This window comes from Corvus kubaryi, unplaced genomic scaffold, assembly GCF_017639235.1.
Source record: "Corvus kubaryi isolate FWS band 111438036 unplaced genomic scaffold, C.kubaryi_AGA036_p1.0 37265, whole genome shotgun sequence".
Taxonomy (NCBI): domain Eukaryota; kingdom Metazoa; phylum Chordata; class Aves; order Passeriformes; family Corvidae; genus Corvus; species Corvus kubaryi.
The window spans coordinates 2,230,674-2,246,723 of record NW_024581080.1 but is presented as its reverse complement, the minus strand read 5'-3'; the positions used below and the strand labels follow the sequence as shown (position 1 = coordinate 2,246,723).

Sequence of the window (16,050 nt, the reverse complement as noted above, 5' to 3'; positions counted from 1 at the left end):
GGCTGATGGCAGAAGGGCCAAGGAGGGCTCTGTGAGGGGCAGATCTGCAGGGCTGGGCCCGTTTTGGGGAGCCCTGGGGGGCTGGGCTGGGCTGCCAGGCAGGTACCTGCCCTCAGGGTGCTGCGCTGGGCTCAGGAGAACCAAACTTTTCACTTTTTCCTGAATTGGATCCCATTTCTCACAGGAATGCTGCAAAGCAGCCAATCTCTTCCTGCTTCAGTTCTCTACCTGCAAAATAAAAGTGTTTCATTTCCAGTCTGCCTTGGCTGCTTAAATGGGGCCTTGGCTACTGAAATGGGGCCTCGGCTACGGGAAGTGGGGCCTCGGCTACTGAACTGGGGCCTTGGCTACGGAACTGGGGCCTTGGCTATGGCTACAGAACTGGGGCCTTGGCTATGGCTACGGAACTGGGGCCTTGGCTACGGAACTGGGGCCTTGGCTACTGAACTGGGGCCTTGGCTACTGAAATGCCAATCCTTTGGGGCAGGCCCTGTGTCCCGCTGTCCCCGTGCATCACAGAGCTCCAGGATGTGATCCTGCAAAAACCCCGCTGCAGATCCCTGGAATGGGAAAGAGGGAAACACCTTCCTGGGCTCCAGAAAAGTTGGGAAAAGGAGTCACTGGCAGGAGGCTGAGCTTGAGGATTGGTTTCGCTTCAGCTCCTGGGATGGCTTTGCAGCAGTCACCGGGTGCTTTAATTTTCTCTCCTATTTCTGAGCATAATTTCTATTATTTTCTGTCTGGTCTATGCAAGACAGACCTCGGGATGGATTTTGGTACCTGCACTCTGTGACTGAACATTTCCCCGTGCCATGGGACGCTGATTTCATTTGGATTTCTAATTTATTTCACAATGCCGTGGCATAATTAGAATTATTAAAGTCGAACTGCTCTCTGCTGCCTGTTTCCATTAGGCAAAGCAGCTCAGGCTGTCAGGGCTGTGGGGAGGGAGGAGAAGGTTTGGGTTTTACCACCTCCAAATCTTTTGTCCTCCGTGACCTTTCCCTTTTTTTTTTTGCTAAAATCAACGTCAGTGCAGAAAAACAGAAGGGGAAAATCAGCCTCTCTTCCCACTGCACCAAACATTCTGGCTGGGGAAAGGTTTTTCCTCTCCGAGGGTTCTGGAGGATGTGGGCTGCCCTTTCCCAGCTAAATCAGCAGCGCTGCTGTGTTCTCCTTCTTTTTCTCCCCTTGGCACATGAGTATTTCCATGTTGGCTGTACCAGATGGAAAACAAGGCTGGAAGTCCAAGTCCTGTTCCCATTTAGGGCCAGAAGGATGGGATAATTCCTAATGGAACCCTTGGAGTTGTTGACAGAGCTGTTCCTCAACAAAAAATAGTGAAAACCACCCGGAATTTAAAAACCCAAGGACCCTGAGGCACAGCAAAGCGCGCTGGTAAATCCTGCCCGTGAGATGTGCAGAGTTCTACAGCGGCCTTGGACGGAACTGGGAAATTGGAGCTTTTTATTGGAATAACTCAACCAGGCCAAGTGAGAGCCTCCCAGGGGATCAGCAGGACAGAATTTCCCATCTAGGGAACCAAGCAGTTGGATTTCCAGAGGGAGAACCATTCCTACAGTGGAACTGGAAACGTCGCTGTGGGGAAGGGAAGGGAAGGGAAGGGAAGGGAAGGGAAGGGAAGGGAAGGCCCTTCCCCAGCTCCCTCAGCTGCTCTCCCACCCTGCCCTGCCCATTCCCACCATGGCCCCTCCTCTCCCTGACTGTCACAGTTCCCTTCCTTCCACCTCGTTTTGCTCCAGCTCCCTGGTCCCTCAAAGAGCTCCTCTGGATGAAACCCATCCCCTCCTTCTGTTTACGACCGAGTTTAACAAAACCCGGCTCCTGAGCCCTGGACACGCGGCACTGCCCGCGGGAAGTGATCGATCCCTGAACTTTCAACCCGGGCTTTGAAGCCCGCGCTGGATTTGCATTCCTGGGGAGTTTAAAGCCGGGAAAGGCGGCTCTGGAGCTGCCCAGCCTCTGCCCTTCCCTTCCCTGGGCTGAGTGGTGCGGTCTGACCGAGCTCGGAGGTGATTTATGTATAACCAGAGCAGCCTCTAGTGGCTGGAGCCGTGAACTTTTCCAGCCGGGCTTTCATCCCATCCCACGGGGTCCTGCAGCCCCCGGCCCCGCGGGACACCTGCTCAGACCCTGCCCGTGCTCCCAAATCATCCGAATGCGCCAAGGAGCGGAGGGTGGGCTCAGGCGCTGGGGGGTGACACAGCTGGCAGGGACAGGAGGTGGCAGGAGCCCTCTGTGACCCGTTCTGCAAGGCGCAGGTGACGGTGACACAAAGCCCGGGGGGTGTCTGTGTGTCCCCCCCAGCTCTGGCCCAGCCCCAGGCTCTGAGAGGCCTCGGGACTCCCCGGGCAGCAGCTCCAGGAGCTCCTGAGAGCGGATAAATCCTGCAGGGAGCAGCTCAGCGCTGCTGTCCACGGAAAACGGGGACGGGGGAGGAAAGAGGTCCGGGCTGTGTCCCAGACAGAGAAATCGCTGACGCTGTTCCTCGATGCAGCTGCCCGGGCGTCTCAAAGCAGCTGAAATTTCATTATCCGAGGAGCACTCCCCGGCTTTGTTGGGGCCTTCTGGCCGCTTTACAAAGCAATTCCAGCACTATTATTGGAACAAAAACAGAACAACCACTAATCCTCCGCTTAAATGACCGGCGAGCTCCCTGCAGGCAACGCTCTGCCAAAACATTTATCCACCTCATTTTCTTTCGTGTGGGTTTGTTGTTTGTTTTTTTTTTTTTTTTTAAATTCAGATTTAACCTTTTGTGCCGGGCTTTGTAGGCGCTTCTGTTCAGAAGCGCATTTTCCACACTGCCGGGAATGGAATTCCCTGGGGCAGGGGAGGGACAGGGCTGCTGCTGTCCACACTGAAAGTGTCTCTGAGAGCTCAGAAATTTCCTTTCAGTGCCTGTTTTTTTGGAGGAGTGTGGCCAGGCAGAAGTGAAAAGTTCAATTTTTCTTCAATTTCTCAATTTTTCACCCCGTTTCCCAGGGTTCAGGACAGGTTTTTCCCAAGCTGAAGCATCCCAGAGCTGCGAAATCCCATTGGCTCAGTGAGGACACAGAAGCAGCCCCCACCCAGGACCTCCCTGTTCGATCCTTCTGGGATAATCCCGGGATTATATCCCGGGATAAACACAGGTTCAGCTGCAAAAAACCGGGAGAATTTCCTGCTTTTCAATCAAGCAGGAGTGGGGGAGGGCACGCCACGAATCTCGGAATGTGTCACTCAGCCTGGAACAGCTCATTTCCATCCTTCCTCGGGTTGTTTTTCCCACCACACTCCCACTTTCTGATCTGAGTCAAACTTTTCGCTGGGAAGGCAGCGCTTCAAAGGGAAAGGGAGCATATTCTGCCTGGAAAATGTTTAACTGAAACATTGCAGCACTTGTGAAATGAATGGTGGCGTTTAGAAGCTGTCAAAACAAAAAAGCTTCAATCCTGAATTCCTTTTTTTTTTTTTTAATTTCTTTTCCCCCTGGGGAAAAAAAAAATCCCTGACTTTGACAGGAATTTGTAAATTGTCATAATTGTCCCCTGCCCATGGAACGAGGTGATCTTTAAGGTCCTTTCCAAGCCACGCCATTCTCTGATTTGTTATCCCCCATAAATCCAGGGTTTATTTTCTTTGCAAACCGAGAAAATCTCACCGAGCCCTGGATGTGCAAAGGGAGCGGGGGACGAGGTCAGCTGTGAAAAAAAACAGGAAGAAACATGGCCTGGAGACAGCTGCAGATCCCCGGGGAGGGAAATCGAGTCCTCAGCACCGCTTCGGCAGCTTTTCCTTCTCTCCCCTGCGCGCCTGTGGCTCGGGGAGGGAGGCGGAGGAGGGAGAGCGGGGCTGGGGGAGGATTTGGGGACGTTGTTGTTGTCGCTGTCGCTGCTGCGCGGCCACGGGCGCTTGTGCGGTGTCCGTGCGTGTCCCTCGGTCCTCCCGCGCCCCTCCGTGCCCAGCCTGGCATAAACAACCCAGCCTCTGGCCATGTCATGCCTTAAAATAGATGTTCCTACATCAGCCTCCCTCCAGCGGCGGCGGCAGCAGCGAGACATGGCCGACTGGAGCTGATCCCGCTCCGATCCCGCCCCGATCCCGGCGCCGCATCCCGGCCCTCGCCAAGGTACGCTCGGGGGTGGCCGTCCCCTCCCCGCGGGTCCCGGGGTGTCCCTGAGCCACGGAGCTTCGGCACAGCTCCCTCCTGCATCCCACGGGATCATTCCTGCATCCCACGGGATCATTCCTGCATCCCGCACCTCTTCCCGCATCCCACAGGACCATTCCTGCATCCCACAGGATCATTCCTGCATCTGGGACCGCTCCCCGCATCCCACAGAACGTCCCCTCCCTCCCAGCCGGGCACAGGGGCCGGGGGAGCAGCGAGCGAGCCCCCGGATCGCCTCCCAAACAAGGGGGACAGCCCCTGCCTGGGAGGCGCCAGGAGCGCTCCAGGGGCTGTTCCCGGCTCGAGATGTGGGGTAGAGCCTCTCCCCTGACCCCCGGGAAGCCGCTCTGGGCCGGGGTTCCGGCGGCTGCACCCCGGCCTGGGTGGGGACGGTTGTTTTTCCAGCCAGCTGTGGTGATAAGAGGGGCTAGAATTCGGCTGCCTCCAGCCCTCTCCATGATCCAGCCGCTTTTTCCAGCCCCTGCTGCTGCTGTGCCCCGGCGCTGCCCGGGGCTGGGGACGTGTGGCTGTGCCGCAGCCAAGGTCACTCAGGGTTTAAGGGCCCCGGCACTCGGCCCTGCCCGGCGCCTTGCCCGGGTGGGCTTTGCCAACCTCAATTCCCAGCCTGGAGGAGCCCAGGTTGGATCAGAGCAGGGGGAATGAGTCGGGCTGGCACCTGGCCCTGGGGTGTGAGCTGTGCTGGGGACCGGGGGTGACACTTGGGCAGGGCTGGCCCGTCCTGCGCAGGGCTCTGAGCTGCGGCCCTGGAGCAGGGAAGGGGCAGGGGGACACCCTGGGTCTCTCTGGGCTTCCTCCGAGCTCCCCCATGCCCTTGCCACGTTTTCCTCTGCGTTGCCAACAAATGGGGGCTGGAGGCTCCTTCCTTCTGCTCCGCCGGCCGGAGCCTCGGGGCAATGTCACAGCGGAGGGACATTGGGTCGCTGTGCCCCCCAGCCCCAACTGGGCAGTGCTGGGAGGGGAGGGGAGGCTCCGGGGCAGCTCCGGGGCAGCAGCAGCGAGGTGGGACAGAATTTCTCCTCCTGAGGGAGGGGCAGCAGCGAAGGCAGCACAAAAAGGCCTCTCTGACCACATCTGGCAGCAGGAACCGCTGGGTCGGGCTGCCCGGGGGGGGAGGGTCCTTGCAGATGTGTAACAAGCAGTGAAGGTTTGGGAGCAGGGCTGCGTCCTGGAGCAGCTGCTGGGTAAAAGGAGCTTTCTCGTGCCCTGCAGTTAACTCTTCTCACCCCAAAGCGGCCCTGGATGTTCCAGAGCAGCTGCAGGGCCGTGCCCATGGAGGGGTTAACCCTGCCCCGCCCTCCCTGCAGGCTCTGGAGGAGGCTGGGCCCTGGCCAGGCTCCTGGTGCCATATGGAATCCTCCACCTGTTCGGGGGCTTTTCCTCCCCAGCCCTGGTGCCATGCCCAGACCTGGCCGCCTTTCCTCGCCTGCCAGCGCAGGTTGGCAGCACCAGCCCCGAGCTGGCACCGTCCCCTGGCAGCAGAGCCACGGGAGGGGTCCTGTGCAGAGCACCTCCTGCCAAGGTGGCCGCAGCCCAAAGTCGCGGGGCTGAAGCGAAAGCTCGGCCTGTGGAGGCTCGGGGTTCTGGCTGCTCCCCAGCCCTGGCAGCAGGAACTTCTCCCCAGCAGTTTTCCTTCTTGGAATGCTCGGCTCACACTGGGGAGCAGCGGGTTGGTGACCTGACATCAGCAGGGGGAGACCTGGCTGCTCTGGGCCGGTGTTTCCACAACAGGGATGGAGTGTGTTTGCAGCACCACAGAATCCCAGAACCCCCGAGTTTGGAAAAGCCCTCCGGGATCATCGAGTCCAAGCTGTGCCCGATCCCCACCTTGTCACCGAGTGCCACATCCAGGTGTTCCTTGGACACCCCCAGGGATGGGCACTCCAAAATTCCCTGGACAGTTCCAAGGCCTGAGCACCCTTTCCACTGAGAAATTCCTGCTGCTGTCCACCCTGAGCCTCCCCTGGCCCAGCCTGAGGCCGTTCCCTCTCCTCCTGTCCCTGTTCCCTGGCAGCAGAGCCCGACCCCCCCGGCTGCCCCCTCCTGTCAGGGACTTGTGCAGAGCCACAAGGTCCCCCCTGAGCCTCCTTTGCTCCAGGCTGAGCCCCTTTCCCAGATCCCTCAGGAGTTCTCCAGCCCCTTCCCAGCTCCGTTCCCTCCCCTGGACACTCCCCTCACTGAGGGGCCGTTTCTCCTGACAGCCTCTCCACTGCTTCCCAACAGGACCGTGGGTGGCAGCAGCAGCAGAAGTGACCCCCAGGCCCCTGTCCGGCCTCTCCGCCCCCACAGGCATGCCGTGTGGGTCTGGGCAGCTCCCATGGCTTTCCTGTCCAGGTTCTACAGGAACAGCAGCAGGTCCCCGAGCCGGGCCCCGCGGGATGAGCGTGGGAGCCACCCCATCCTCAGCGTCTTCGAGCTGGAGCGGCTGCTGTACACGGGGAAAACGGCCTGCAACCACGCCGACGAGGTGTGGCCAGGCCTCTACCTGGGCGACCAGTAAGTGTGGCAGGGCACAGGGACAGGGGGCATTTTGGGCACATGGGGAGGTGGGGAAGGTGAGGGAGCACAGGATGTGATGGGTGAGGGAGCACAGGATGTGATGGGTGCAGAGCACCGGGATGAAGGAGGAAGGAGGTGAGCAGGGCTGTCTGTGCAGGGAGGTCACAGCTCTGCTGAGCTGGGGTGGGCACAGGTGGGGTGTCCACAGAGCCAGGGCTAGGAGATCGCCTGAAAACCCAAAAACCTCAAAAATCTGTCAGGTTTTTGCCTCCAGCTCTCTCAGCCAGAAACGTTTGTCCCGGGCAGCCTTTCCACCGTGCTGGGACACTGTTCCTGGTCTGAAGTGTCCCCTCTCTGCTGTTCCTGCAGAGATATCGCGTCCAACCGGCGGGAGCTGCTGCAGCTGCGCATCACCCACGTGCTGAATGCCTCTCACTGCCGCTGGCGCGGCGGCGCCGAGTACTACGAGGGCACTGGCATCCGCTACCTGGGCATCGAGGCCCACGACTCCCCCTCCTTCGACATGAGCCCGTACTTCTACCCTGCCGCCGACTTCATCCACCAAGCCCTCAACGAAGGTCCCTGGGGAAGGTTCTGGGAGACGAGAGGGAGAAAGGATGGGGGGAACTGCCCTGGGAAGGGGGGGAGCTGGGGTGGTGTCCTGTGGAGTGGAGGAGCTGCGCTGGGAATTCCACCATCAAACAGAAGTTTCTAGGCTGGGATGGTGTCCCCTGGATGGGATCACCTCAATGGTGTCCCCTGGATGGGATCACCCCAGTGGTGTCCCCTGCACAGCATCACCTCCTCCCCAGAGGGCACAGGCTGGATGAGAGCACCGTCCCCCCAGGTCACAGTTTTTGTTCTGACCTGTTTCTGGGTCTCTTTTGGGCTCTCAGGACACGCTGACACCCTTTGCCATGAGGTGACCTCGGTGCCTCACAGCTGGGACCCCTCATGCCCCGCCAGGTGCTGCCCACCTGAGCCAGGGCTCCGGGTGCTCCGCGCCACAGCTGGGTGCTCAGCAGGTTTTTAACTGGGATGTTTTGGCTCTGCTGTGACGCAGCCACTGTGTCCCCCCAGGGAGGATCCTCGTGCACTGTGCCGTCGGGGTGAGCAGGTCCGCCACCTTGGTCCTCGCCTACCTCATGATCCGCCACCACATGCCCCTGGTCGAAGCCATAAAGACGGTCAAGGACCACCGCGGGATCATCCCCAACCGCGGCTTCCTGCGCCAGCTGGTGGCCCTGGACAACGCCCTGCGGCTCAAGAGGAGCTCCTGAGGGAGGGCGGGCGCTGCGGGGGCTCTGCCCGCCCGGCCCCGTGCCCGCCCAGCTCGGGCTCTGCCCATGGGTCACCTGCAGCCCCCCCAGCTCAGGGGGTCCCCAGACCTGCGAGCCGTCCCCATGGTCCGGCCCGGGCCCTCCACCTGCAGCTCTGCCACCCAGGGAGGCCTGGCCATGGCCTCCTCCCCACCCCGCTCGCTCCAAGACGCCTCTGGAGGACTCGGCCCCACGTCACTGTCACCGGTCACTCCGTCCCTGTGGGCTCCAGGGAGCCTTCAAGGCTTTGTTGTCCCCCCGGCATCTGCCCAGGCAGTCGTGTCCCTCCCTGCCAGGACACTGCAGCTCCATGTGTCCCTGTTGTGTGTCCCGTGTGTTTCTGGTGATGTCAGTCAGCTCTGGGCTGTGGGCCCAGGCAAACTCCTGTCGTAGTGTTTGGGTGTTCCCCATGCCTCGTGTCACCCTGTGGAAATAAAGGCAGTGCTAAGGAAGAGCCTGGACACCCCTGGCGTGCTTGGGGACAGCTCAGGCTGGGATCTGTCACAGGACTGCGGGACAGAGCATCACCCGAGTGGTCGGGGTCCACGTGGACCCGAATCCCCCCAAATTCTCAGTCCAAGGATCAAATCTTTGCCTCCACTCAGTGCCCAAACCTGAGCCCCCGCTCAGTGCCTGTCCTGGGGTTCCCACTCTTTTTCCCAGCAGTGGGGACCAACTGCGGCTCCTGGTGGGAAGCAGAGCCGGGCTGGCAGTCCCAGGGTCACCGTCCCGCACGAGGTGGCCGCAGCAGTGTCCCAAAGGCAGCTCCAAGTGGCCACCCAGGCTGTGACAAACACCCCAGAGAGCAGCAGGGCTGGCTGGGCCGAGCCCAGGAGGGTGCCAAAGCCGGGAAGGGGTGGCCCGGTGGCCCGGGTGGCCCCAGGCTGCCAGCCCTCATTGTCCTCCCGCTCCCGTTATAGCTCCATTCTTCCTGCGCTTCCGGAGGGCCCCGGAGCAGCGCTGGGCTGCAGCTGTGCCGAGCTGGGATCGTGGAAACGGGGAGGGAGAGGGGCCTGGGGGCCGTGCAGGGACAGCGCCGTGGCTTGGGGCACAGCGGGGCCTGTGCCAGCACCCTGGCACCGCTGAGCTGACTGGTGACCCCGACCCCGCGCCGGGAGTCACAAAATCCCAGACTGGTTTGGGTTGGAGGGACCTTAAATCCCATCTCACCCCACCCCTGCCGTGGCAGGGATACCTCCCACCATCCCAGCCCGGCCTTGGACACTGCCAGGGATGGGGCAGCCACGGCTTCTCTGGGAATGCCATCCCAGCTCCCCCCAGGGAGGAATTCCTTCCTGCCTTCAAGTGCAATAGGGAGAGGAAAACCCTTTCCACGAAGAAATCTTCCCGAATATCCAACTTACGGTGTCCCAAACCTGACACCGAGACCCCCGAGGAGCTCCGTGCCCTCGGGGGGGCTCCCCCAAAGGACTTCTGCGTGCCCGAGGATGGGCTGGGTGCCGCCTGAGTCGCCTGGTGCCACCCGAGGCAGGCGATGCCCTCGGAACGCGGCTCGTGGATGCGAGCGCAGCCCCGCCCGGGCAGGGACACGCCGGGGGTGCGGCCGCCCGGGGCCACCACCACCGGTGCCGGCGGGGCGGGGGCGGTCCGGGGGCGGCCGCGGGGGGGCTGCGGGGCTGGGGCGGGGTTTGCGGGCACGGCCATGGCCCGGCGGAGCAGCCGCGGCCCCGCGAAGCCGCCCGATGCCCCCGTTCCAGTGGTGCCACGGTGAGCGCGGGGAGGGGGCGGGCGGGTGGGCAGGGGCTGTCCCCTCCTTGCTGCCCGGGAAGGGGGGCACTGACTGCGGGGGGGAGCGGGGCACCCCCGGGCATCCCCCGGGCACCCCCGGGCACCCCCGGGCATCCCCCGGGCATCCCCCGGGCACCCCCGGGCATCCCCCGGGCACCCCCCGGGCACCCCCGGGCATCCTCCGGGCATCCCCCGGGCAGCCCCGGGCATCCCCCGGGCACCCCCGGCCGCTCCGTGCGGGGCGGGCGCTCGGTGCCCCCCCGCCTCCCTCCGCTCCGAGGGCTCCCGGGGTCTCGGTCCCCCCGTTCCGCCCCCGGCACGGCGCGTCCCGCTCGGCTCTCCGGGAGAAAGCACCCGGCGGAATGGATTGGCCACACTTTGGCTGCTCGCACCAAAAAACCCCAACCTCAAACCGTCTTTCATGTGCCCGCAAAAGTGGAACAAAGTCATTTTTTAGGGGTCCCCGGACACGGCCCCGGCCCCTCAGGGTCGCGCTCGCCGTGAGGAGCTCTCAGGAACGTGGCGCTGGGTTTGCACATGCGAGGGGGGCTCGGTTCAAAGGAGAACTGGGTTATTTTTGTGCCCGAGGAGTTGAGGAGCTGCGCTGGGAATTCCAGCATCAAAGCCCTGCCCCGGCAACAAAGGCCGGGCTGGTTTAATTTATGGAAGGGTTACAGCCTTTGAAGCTAAATATAAAGCGAGCAGTGGCTTCCTCTCCTGTAACACATCCCTCGTGTGCCCTGGGGGACGTGGGGGACACGGAGCCACCGCTCCCCCGGGCAGTTGTCCCACACATGTGGCAGCGTGTGGGTGCAGGGAAATGCTCCGCAGCAGCTCCACGCTCGGCTGTGTCCAAGAAACCTCCTAAATAAGAGAGATTTTGCTTCCCGAGGCTCCGAGCAGCCCCAGCTGTCTCCAGCCTCCAGCGAGGCTTTGGGGACGGCAGGACAGAGCCCAGCCTTGTTCCCAGGCCGAGGCGTGGGTTGAGGGGACAGGGCCTGGGCACCCGACTTGTGCACTTTGGCTTCGAGCCCCAGGCTCAGAGATATTTGATAAATCAGAACCCGGTGCTGTTAAGGGCCTTCACAGGGCTGGTGGAAAAATCACATTTTAACCTAAATGGGTTTATTCAGAATATCCTGACAGGCGGCCGCTGCCTGGGATTTCAGCTCCTCCTTCGCAGCCCAGCTTTCCCTGCTGCTGCTCACCTGGAGCTCAGGACTTTGCAGACCCCGGGAACTTCATTTGGGGGGCAGCTCCTCATCCCCCGTGCTGGACTTGGCTTCAGGGCAGCTTTGTGCAGGGATTTTTTTCAGCATCCCAGCAAAACCGAGATGGAAACTGCATTCCATTCTCTGGTGCAGAGCCCACAGCTTTTGTGTGGGAGGAGAAGGAATGGTTTTATTTAATGACCTGCTGAGTTTCCCGTTGGTTTTATTGAACAGGAATTGGGGTGAGGGAGAAGCTCAGCTCAGCAAAACCCCTGCGCAGTGAGGGGGAGGAAACTTGTGTGGGTCCTGACTGGAAATGCTGTGGAATAAATCAAAATGTGGGGTCTGAGGGGGGCCAAATGAGGGGCCAAACTTGGCTTTGCTGGAGCACCAGGGCTTTGAGGAGGGGTTGGCTGTGGGGCTGTGGGGTTGAGGTCAGGTTTGGTGTGGGGGACAGGGCTGGGGTCACCCCGTTGGGGGGCTCAAGGCTCTGTGTCCCCAGCGCAGCTCACAGAGGGGGTTTGGGATAAATCTGTGTGGGGAGGAGGAGGAAGAGGGGCAAACCACAGCCCTGATGGGCCAAACTGTACCTGGGCTCCTTCTCCTTCCAAGAGGAGCTGTGGGAGTTCGCATGGAAAAAGCTTTTCTGGCCAAACTGAAGCAGCTCCCTGTGCGCGTCCTTCGCGCAGGAGTCCACAAAGGCACCGTGTGTCTGTGGCCACTTCCCCAGATGTTTGCAGATCCCCTTTTTCCCCTTTTTCCACTCAACAATCGCCCCAGCCTTCAGGGGTTCTGGTTCTGGTGTCAAACCAGGAGCCAGGAGCTGGTGGCCGGGGTTGTTTCTCCTCGGTGCCCATCAGGTCCTCATCTCATGTCGGGTAAGCCGGGACTTGATCCGTTCCCCTGGAACTGAAAACACAAAGGCCTCTGTCGGGCAGGGGGGTTTAATCAAAACCATCCAGGGAAGGGGCTGGGAGGGAGAGGGGGCTGAGCTCCGCAGGGACCCCCTGCTCCAGGTTCTGGCAGCTCCTCCTCACATCCCATGGCCTCTCCCAGAGCAGCAAAGGGAATTTCCCTGGAGCTGCACCCCCAGCCCGGGAGTTCCTGAAGGCCCATCCAGCAGGAATGCCCCTGGCTGAGCTGGTGAGTCCCAAAAGGGTCCTTGTGTGGTCAGAGACAGCATTTCACCCCATGGGATGGGGCAGAGCGTGGGGGCTGTAGGAGGAGAGGAGAGGTGGCTGGGGTGGTTTCTGGGGTCAGGAGCCGGGTTTTGGTGTTGTGAGCTGGGTTTTGAATCCCTTAAATGAGCCCAGAGGGATGTGCTGGGGCTCTCCAGCCCGTGCCCCACCAGCCGGTGCTCCAGCATTACCTCATGTCTTACTCAGTGGGTTTTTTTCAGAGCTGTAAGCGTTTTGTTTTGTTTTGTTTTGGGGGTTTTTTTGGAGTATTTCTCAATCACTTCCAGCAAGGAAATGGCAAAAAATAATGAACCTTTCCTATTGTCTCTTCCTGCACCTGGTGGTCCTGGGAGCAGCAGGACCTGACAAACAAATCCTCCCTTTCCCGCTGTGGCTGAGGTGGATGACGGATTGTCTCCGGTCATTCCAGGAGGCACAGAGCGTGTGGCTCTGGGGCAGGAAAACCCCATTTCCTACAGCCCAGGCTCTCCTCTGCTGCAGCTGCGCGGCACCAAACCGGTGTCCCCAGTGCCAGGTGGCTCCTGGCCACGGTGGCTTGGCCGTGGCATCGATGGGACACGTGAACTCCCCCACCCAGCAGAGCAGATTCCTGGGAATGGCTGGAATTTGGGTGTCCCAGCTCAGAAGTGCCACCTGCCCACCCTGCTGGGGTGGTGTCCTGCTGTCCCCTGTCACCGTGGGGAGGACACCAGACAGACCAGCCCTGGGTGTCTCCGCTGGTGCAGGAGGTTCTGCTGCCCACTCCTGCCTGTCCCTGCAGAGCGAATTCCAGCCTCTCCTGAGGAACAGGCGGAGGGGCTGGGGGGCTGTAATTAAAGCCAGGAGCGCTCCTGGAGGAGCTGTTTGATGAGGAGCAGGGTGCTGGGCGGAAGGAAGGGGCCAGGGGAGCTGCTCCGTGGGGCACAGATGGGGCTGGGAGCTCCTCTCCTTTCAAGTGAGAGCCGAGGAGAAATCAAAGCCCTGACTCCAGGGGGGTCAGAGCCATTCCCAGACATAAAACGGGGCTCATTCCGTGCCAGAGCCCGGCTTTGCAGCAGCCCTGAGCAGTGTCAGGGGGCTGGGGCTCCGTGGGAGCCTCCCGGGGTGGCTGTGCTGTCACCAGCCCTGCGTGACACCCATGTGTCCCCCGTGGTGGCCCTGGGGTGGCACCCGTGGCTTTGCTGGGACAGGGGACTGGGTCAGCCGGTGCTCAGTGACCCCAGCACCTCTCCCCACGCCGAGGCCGAAGCAGCCGCTTGCTCCTCCTGGGGCGATGGCAGCCGCCAACTGTTGCTGTTTTTCAGGCTGGTTTTTAGCTTCGTCCTTCCCTAAATCCCTTTCCAGCCTCCGTGTATTCCCCCGGAGATGAAATCCCGGGGCCTGCTGCTCCTGCAGCTGCTGCAGAAGGGGCTGGTGGCTGTGGAAATGCAGCTGAGCTGCTCTGAGGGGCTGCTGCTCTTCCAGGGGAGCTCTCACCTCACTGGGCACAGGACGATGTCTTAGTGCTGCTTTTTGCCCACTTGGCAAACTCCACAGAGGACGGAGCCAGCCCAGGCTCTCTGTGCTCTCTCAGCGCATCTTCTTCACCTCCTTTTCACCTAAACGCTGAATTTCTCTCATTTCTCTTCCTGCCAAGGGTGCTCCTGCAGCCTGGGGCTGATTTATCCCACTAAACCCTGTACAATGCCGCCCATCACCTTCCAGGACCTGCCCCTCAACATCTACATGGTCATTTTCGGCACCGGCATCTTCATCTTTGTGCTCAGCCTCATCTTCTGCTGCTACTTCATCAGGTGAGCCGAGGGCTGCGCTGGGGGCTCGGTGTCCCTGGGCATCCCCAGATCCTGGTTTTTCCCAGAAAACCGGGACAAACCGCCGGTCGGTGCCGGGGCCCCGCAGCCTGGAGCAGGGCAGGAAGCGCAGGAAGGGGCTCCTGTTTTCCAGGGAACGTGCGAGGGCCGCACTGTGCGGGGCAGGGAAGGAGCGGTGGAGGATGTGCCTTTCCCTGCGCTCCCTGCTCGGGGAGCGCTATTTTTAACCCCAAAGCCGAGGCTGCTGTTCCTGGAGGGCCGGCTCAGCCCTGCCCCGCGGGATGTCCCCCGCATCCCTCAGCCACTTCAGGGGCAGTGGGAGCGCGTTTTGGGGCCCGGCTTGGAGGAGAGGCCGTCCCGTCCTCCCCATCCCCGCGGTTCTGGGCCAGCCGCGTTTCCCCGGCCAAGGTCACGGCGGGGCCGGGAGCTGCCGGCAGCCGAGCGCTGGAAATGCGGCGCTTCCTGCCCTGCGAACGACTTCCGAAGGCAAACAATCGCCCCTGCCGCCCTTATCGCCCCCACTGCCCATTCCCGGGGCCAGCTCGGGCTGCTCCTGCACAAACGGAGCCGCTGATCCCGAATCCCGGGCGGGAGGGGCGCGTTCCCCGTGATTTCAGGTGCCTCCTGAGCATTTTTGGCTGCAAAACTCACGGTGCCTTTCTCTCCCTGTCCCCAGCAAGCTGCGGCAGCAGGCGCAGAGCGAGCGCTTCGGGTACAAGGAGGTAACGCGGGGGATGTTCCCGCACCAGCCGGGCGGGGTTTGGGATGAGCGGGGACACAGCGGGGACCGGGGCTGCGCGTTCCAAAGGGCTGGGACGGGACACCCTGCCCGGAACCCCCCGGGCTCAACCCGCCCGCGCACGGCTCCCTTCAGCTCCTCCCGGGGCAAGATCCTTCCTGCAGTTAAATCCTCCCCTCCTTCTCTCCTTCAGGTGGTTTTGAAAGGCGATGCCCGCAGGCTGAACGTGCACGGGGTGAGCGGGACCACCTCTGGATCGGGATGGAGCTGGGATTAACAGGGACAACCCTCGGGACACATCCCCTGTGCTCAGGAGCAGGGCTGGGACAGGCTGGGGATGCGATGTGGGGATGTGTGCCCCAAAATCCCCCTCCCCGCGGGTGGTTTGGGAGCGGGGCCGAGCTCCCGGCTGGAAACACCCGGGATTTCCCGAGCCGTGGCATTTCTGGCGGGTCCCACATGTTCGCACCCGCCCTCAGCCTCTGTCTCACCTCCCACAGCAGACCTGCGCCGTCTGCCTGGAGGATTTTCGGGTGAAGGAGGAGCTGGGGGTGCTGCCGTGCCAGCACGCCTTCCACAGAAAGTGAGTGGGGCTGGCAGAGCGGGGCGGGAGCGGGGAATTCCCTGCGGGAATCGGCACTGCCGCCTTCCTGCCCGCAGGTGCCTGGTGAAGTGGCTGGAGGTGCGCTGCGTGTGCCCCATGTGCAACAAACCCATGGCGGGGCCGGGGCAACCCCGAGCCGGCATCGGGACCCTCCTGGATGAGCTGGTGTGAGCCAGCCCCGCTCCACATCCTGCGGGATCCGTCGGGATCCACCGCGGGACCGCGGCTCCGCACACCCGGCATTGCCCACCCCGCCTGCCCAGGGTCCCTCTGGAAGGATCCGGGGTTTCCCGGTTGGGATTTTGACCCCGCAGGCCGTGGCTTGGTTTGGGATTTGCCGCTGTCCGGGCTGTGCTCCCCATGGAGCCGGGACGGCCCCGGGCTTCCCTGCGGGAAGCTGAGCCCCAGGGCGCGGGTGGGCTCCTGTCCCCACTTCTGCTGCAGAGTTATTTTTGTACCTGAGCCCCTCCGGACCCCCAGGATCCCCACGGGGCAGAGGGATTGTACAGTTTTGTGTAAAAAAATGATTAAATGGATGATTTCTTAGTCTGTCTCAGCTGTGGGTGCTGCCAGGGGGCCCCAATAAAGGCCAAGGGGATGCTGAAACCCCCAGGTGCGCGAGGAAGGGACACTGCTGGCCGTGACCCTTTAATGGAGTGACAAATCACCCAAACTGCCCCGAACAGCATCGATGTGCCTCCCCTCCCCAGGGCCAGGACCCCCCGGCTGTGCCCAAATCAGGGCGGAA

At 61.8% G+C, this 16,050-nt stretch overlaps 2 protein-coding genes across 3 annotated transcripts; both read left to right on the top strand.

Annotated features, from left to right (window-relative positions):
• The first annotated feature begins 3,877 nt into the window (after positions 1 to 3,877).
• DUSP26 (dual specificity phosphatase 26) lies at positions 3,878 to 8,464 on the top strand. Its single transcript, XM_042024874.1, has 4 exons — positions 3,878 to 4,132; positions 6,416 to 6,688; positions 7,061 to 7,269; positions 7,772 to 8,464. Exons 2-4 carry the CDS (start codon positions 6,510 to 6,512, stop codon positions 7,969 to 7,971), a joined length of 588 nt encoding a protein of 195 aa, XP_041880808.1. The 5' UTR covers positions 3,878 to 4,132; positions 6,416 to 6,509; the 3' UTR covers positions 7,972 to 8,464.
• A 1,177-nt stretch (positions 8,465 to 9,641) lies between these two features.
• Positions 9,642 to 15,848, top strand: RNF122 (ring finger protein 122). 2 transcript variants are annotated; one of them, XM_042024873.1, is made up of 6 exons: positions 9,642 to 9,738; positions 13,785 to 13,941; positions 14,636 to 14,681; positions 14,892 to 14,933; positions 15,202 to 15,281; positions 15,359 to 15,848. In XM_042024873.1, the coding sequence occupies exons 1-6, from the start codon at positions 9,714 to 9,716 to the stop codon at positions 15,471 to 15,473; spliced, it is 465 nt and encodes a 154-aa protein (XP_041880807.1). In that variant the 5' UTR covers positions 9,642 to 9,713; the 3' UTR covers positions 15,474 to 15,848. The 2 variants fall into 2 exon arrangements, with proteins under 2 accessions (XP_041880807.1, XP_041880806.1); XM_042024872.1 differs by having other exon boundaries at positions 15,199 to 15,281.
• The last annotated feature ends 202 nt before the right edge of the window (positions 15,849 to 16,050 follow it).

What these genes read in the sequence shown, in the direction of transcription:
- DUSP26 (XM_042024874.1), top strand. Translation starts at nt 6,510, where the DNA reads ATGGCTTTCCTGTCCAGGTTCTACAGGAACAGCAGCAGGTCCCCGAGC. An exon ending in GGCCTCTACCTGGGCGACCA is followed by an intron (nt 6,689 to 7,060) that starts GTAAGTGTGGCA and finishes CTGTTCCTGCAG; the next exon opens with AGATATCGCGTCCAACCGGC. An exon ending in CCACCAAGCCCTCAACGAAG is followed by an intron (nt 7,270 to 7,771) that starts GTCCCTGGGGAA and finishes GTGTCCCCCCAG; the next exon opens with GGAGGATCCTCGTGCACTGT.
- RNF122 (XM_042024872.1), top strand. Translation starts at nt 9,714, where the DNA reads ATGCCCCCGTTCCAGTGGTGCCACG. An exon ending in CCCGTTCCAGTGGTGCCACG is followed by an intron (nt 9,739 to 13,784) that starts GTGAGCGCGGGG and finishes CTTCCTGCCAAG; the next exon opens with GGTGCTCCTGCAGCCTGGGG. An exon ending in CAGCACGCCTTCCACAGAAA is followed by an intron (nt 15,282 to 15,358) that starts GTGAGTGGGGCT and finishes TCCTGCCCGCAG; the next exon opens with GTGCCTGGTGAAGTGGCTGG.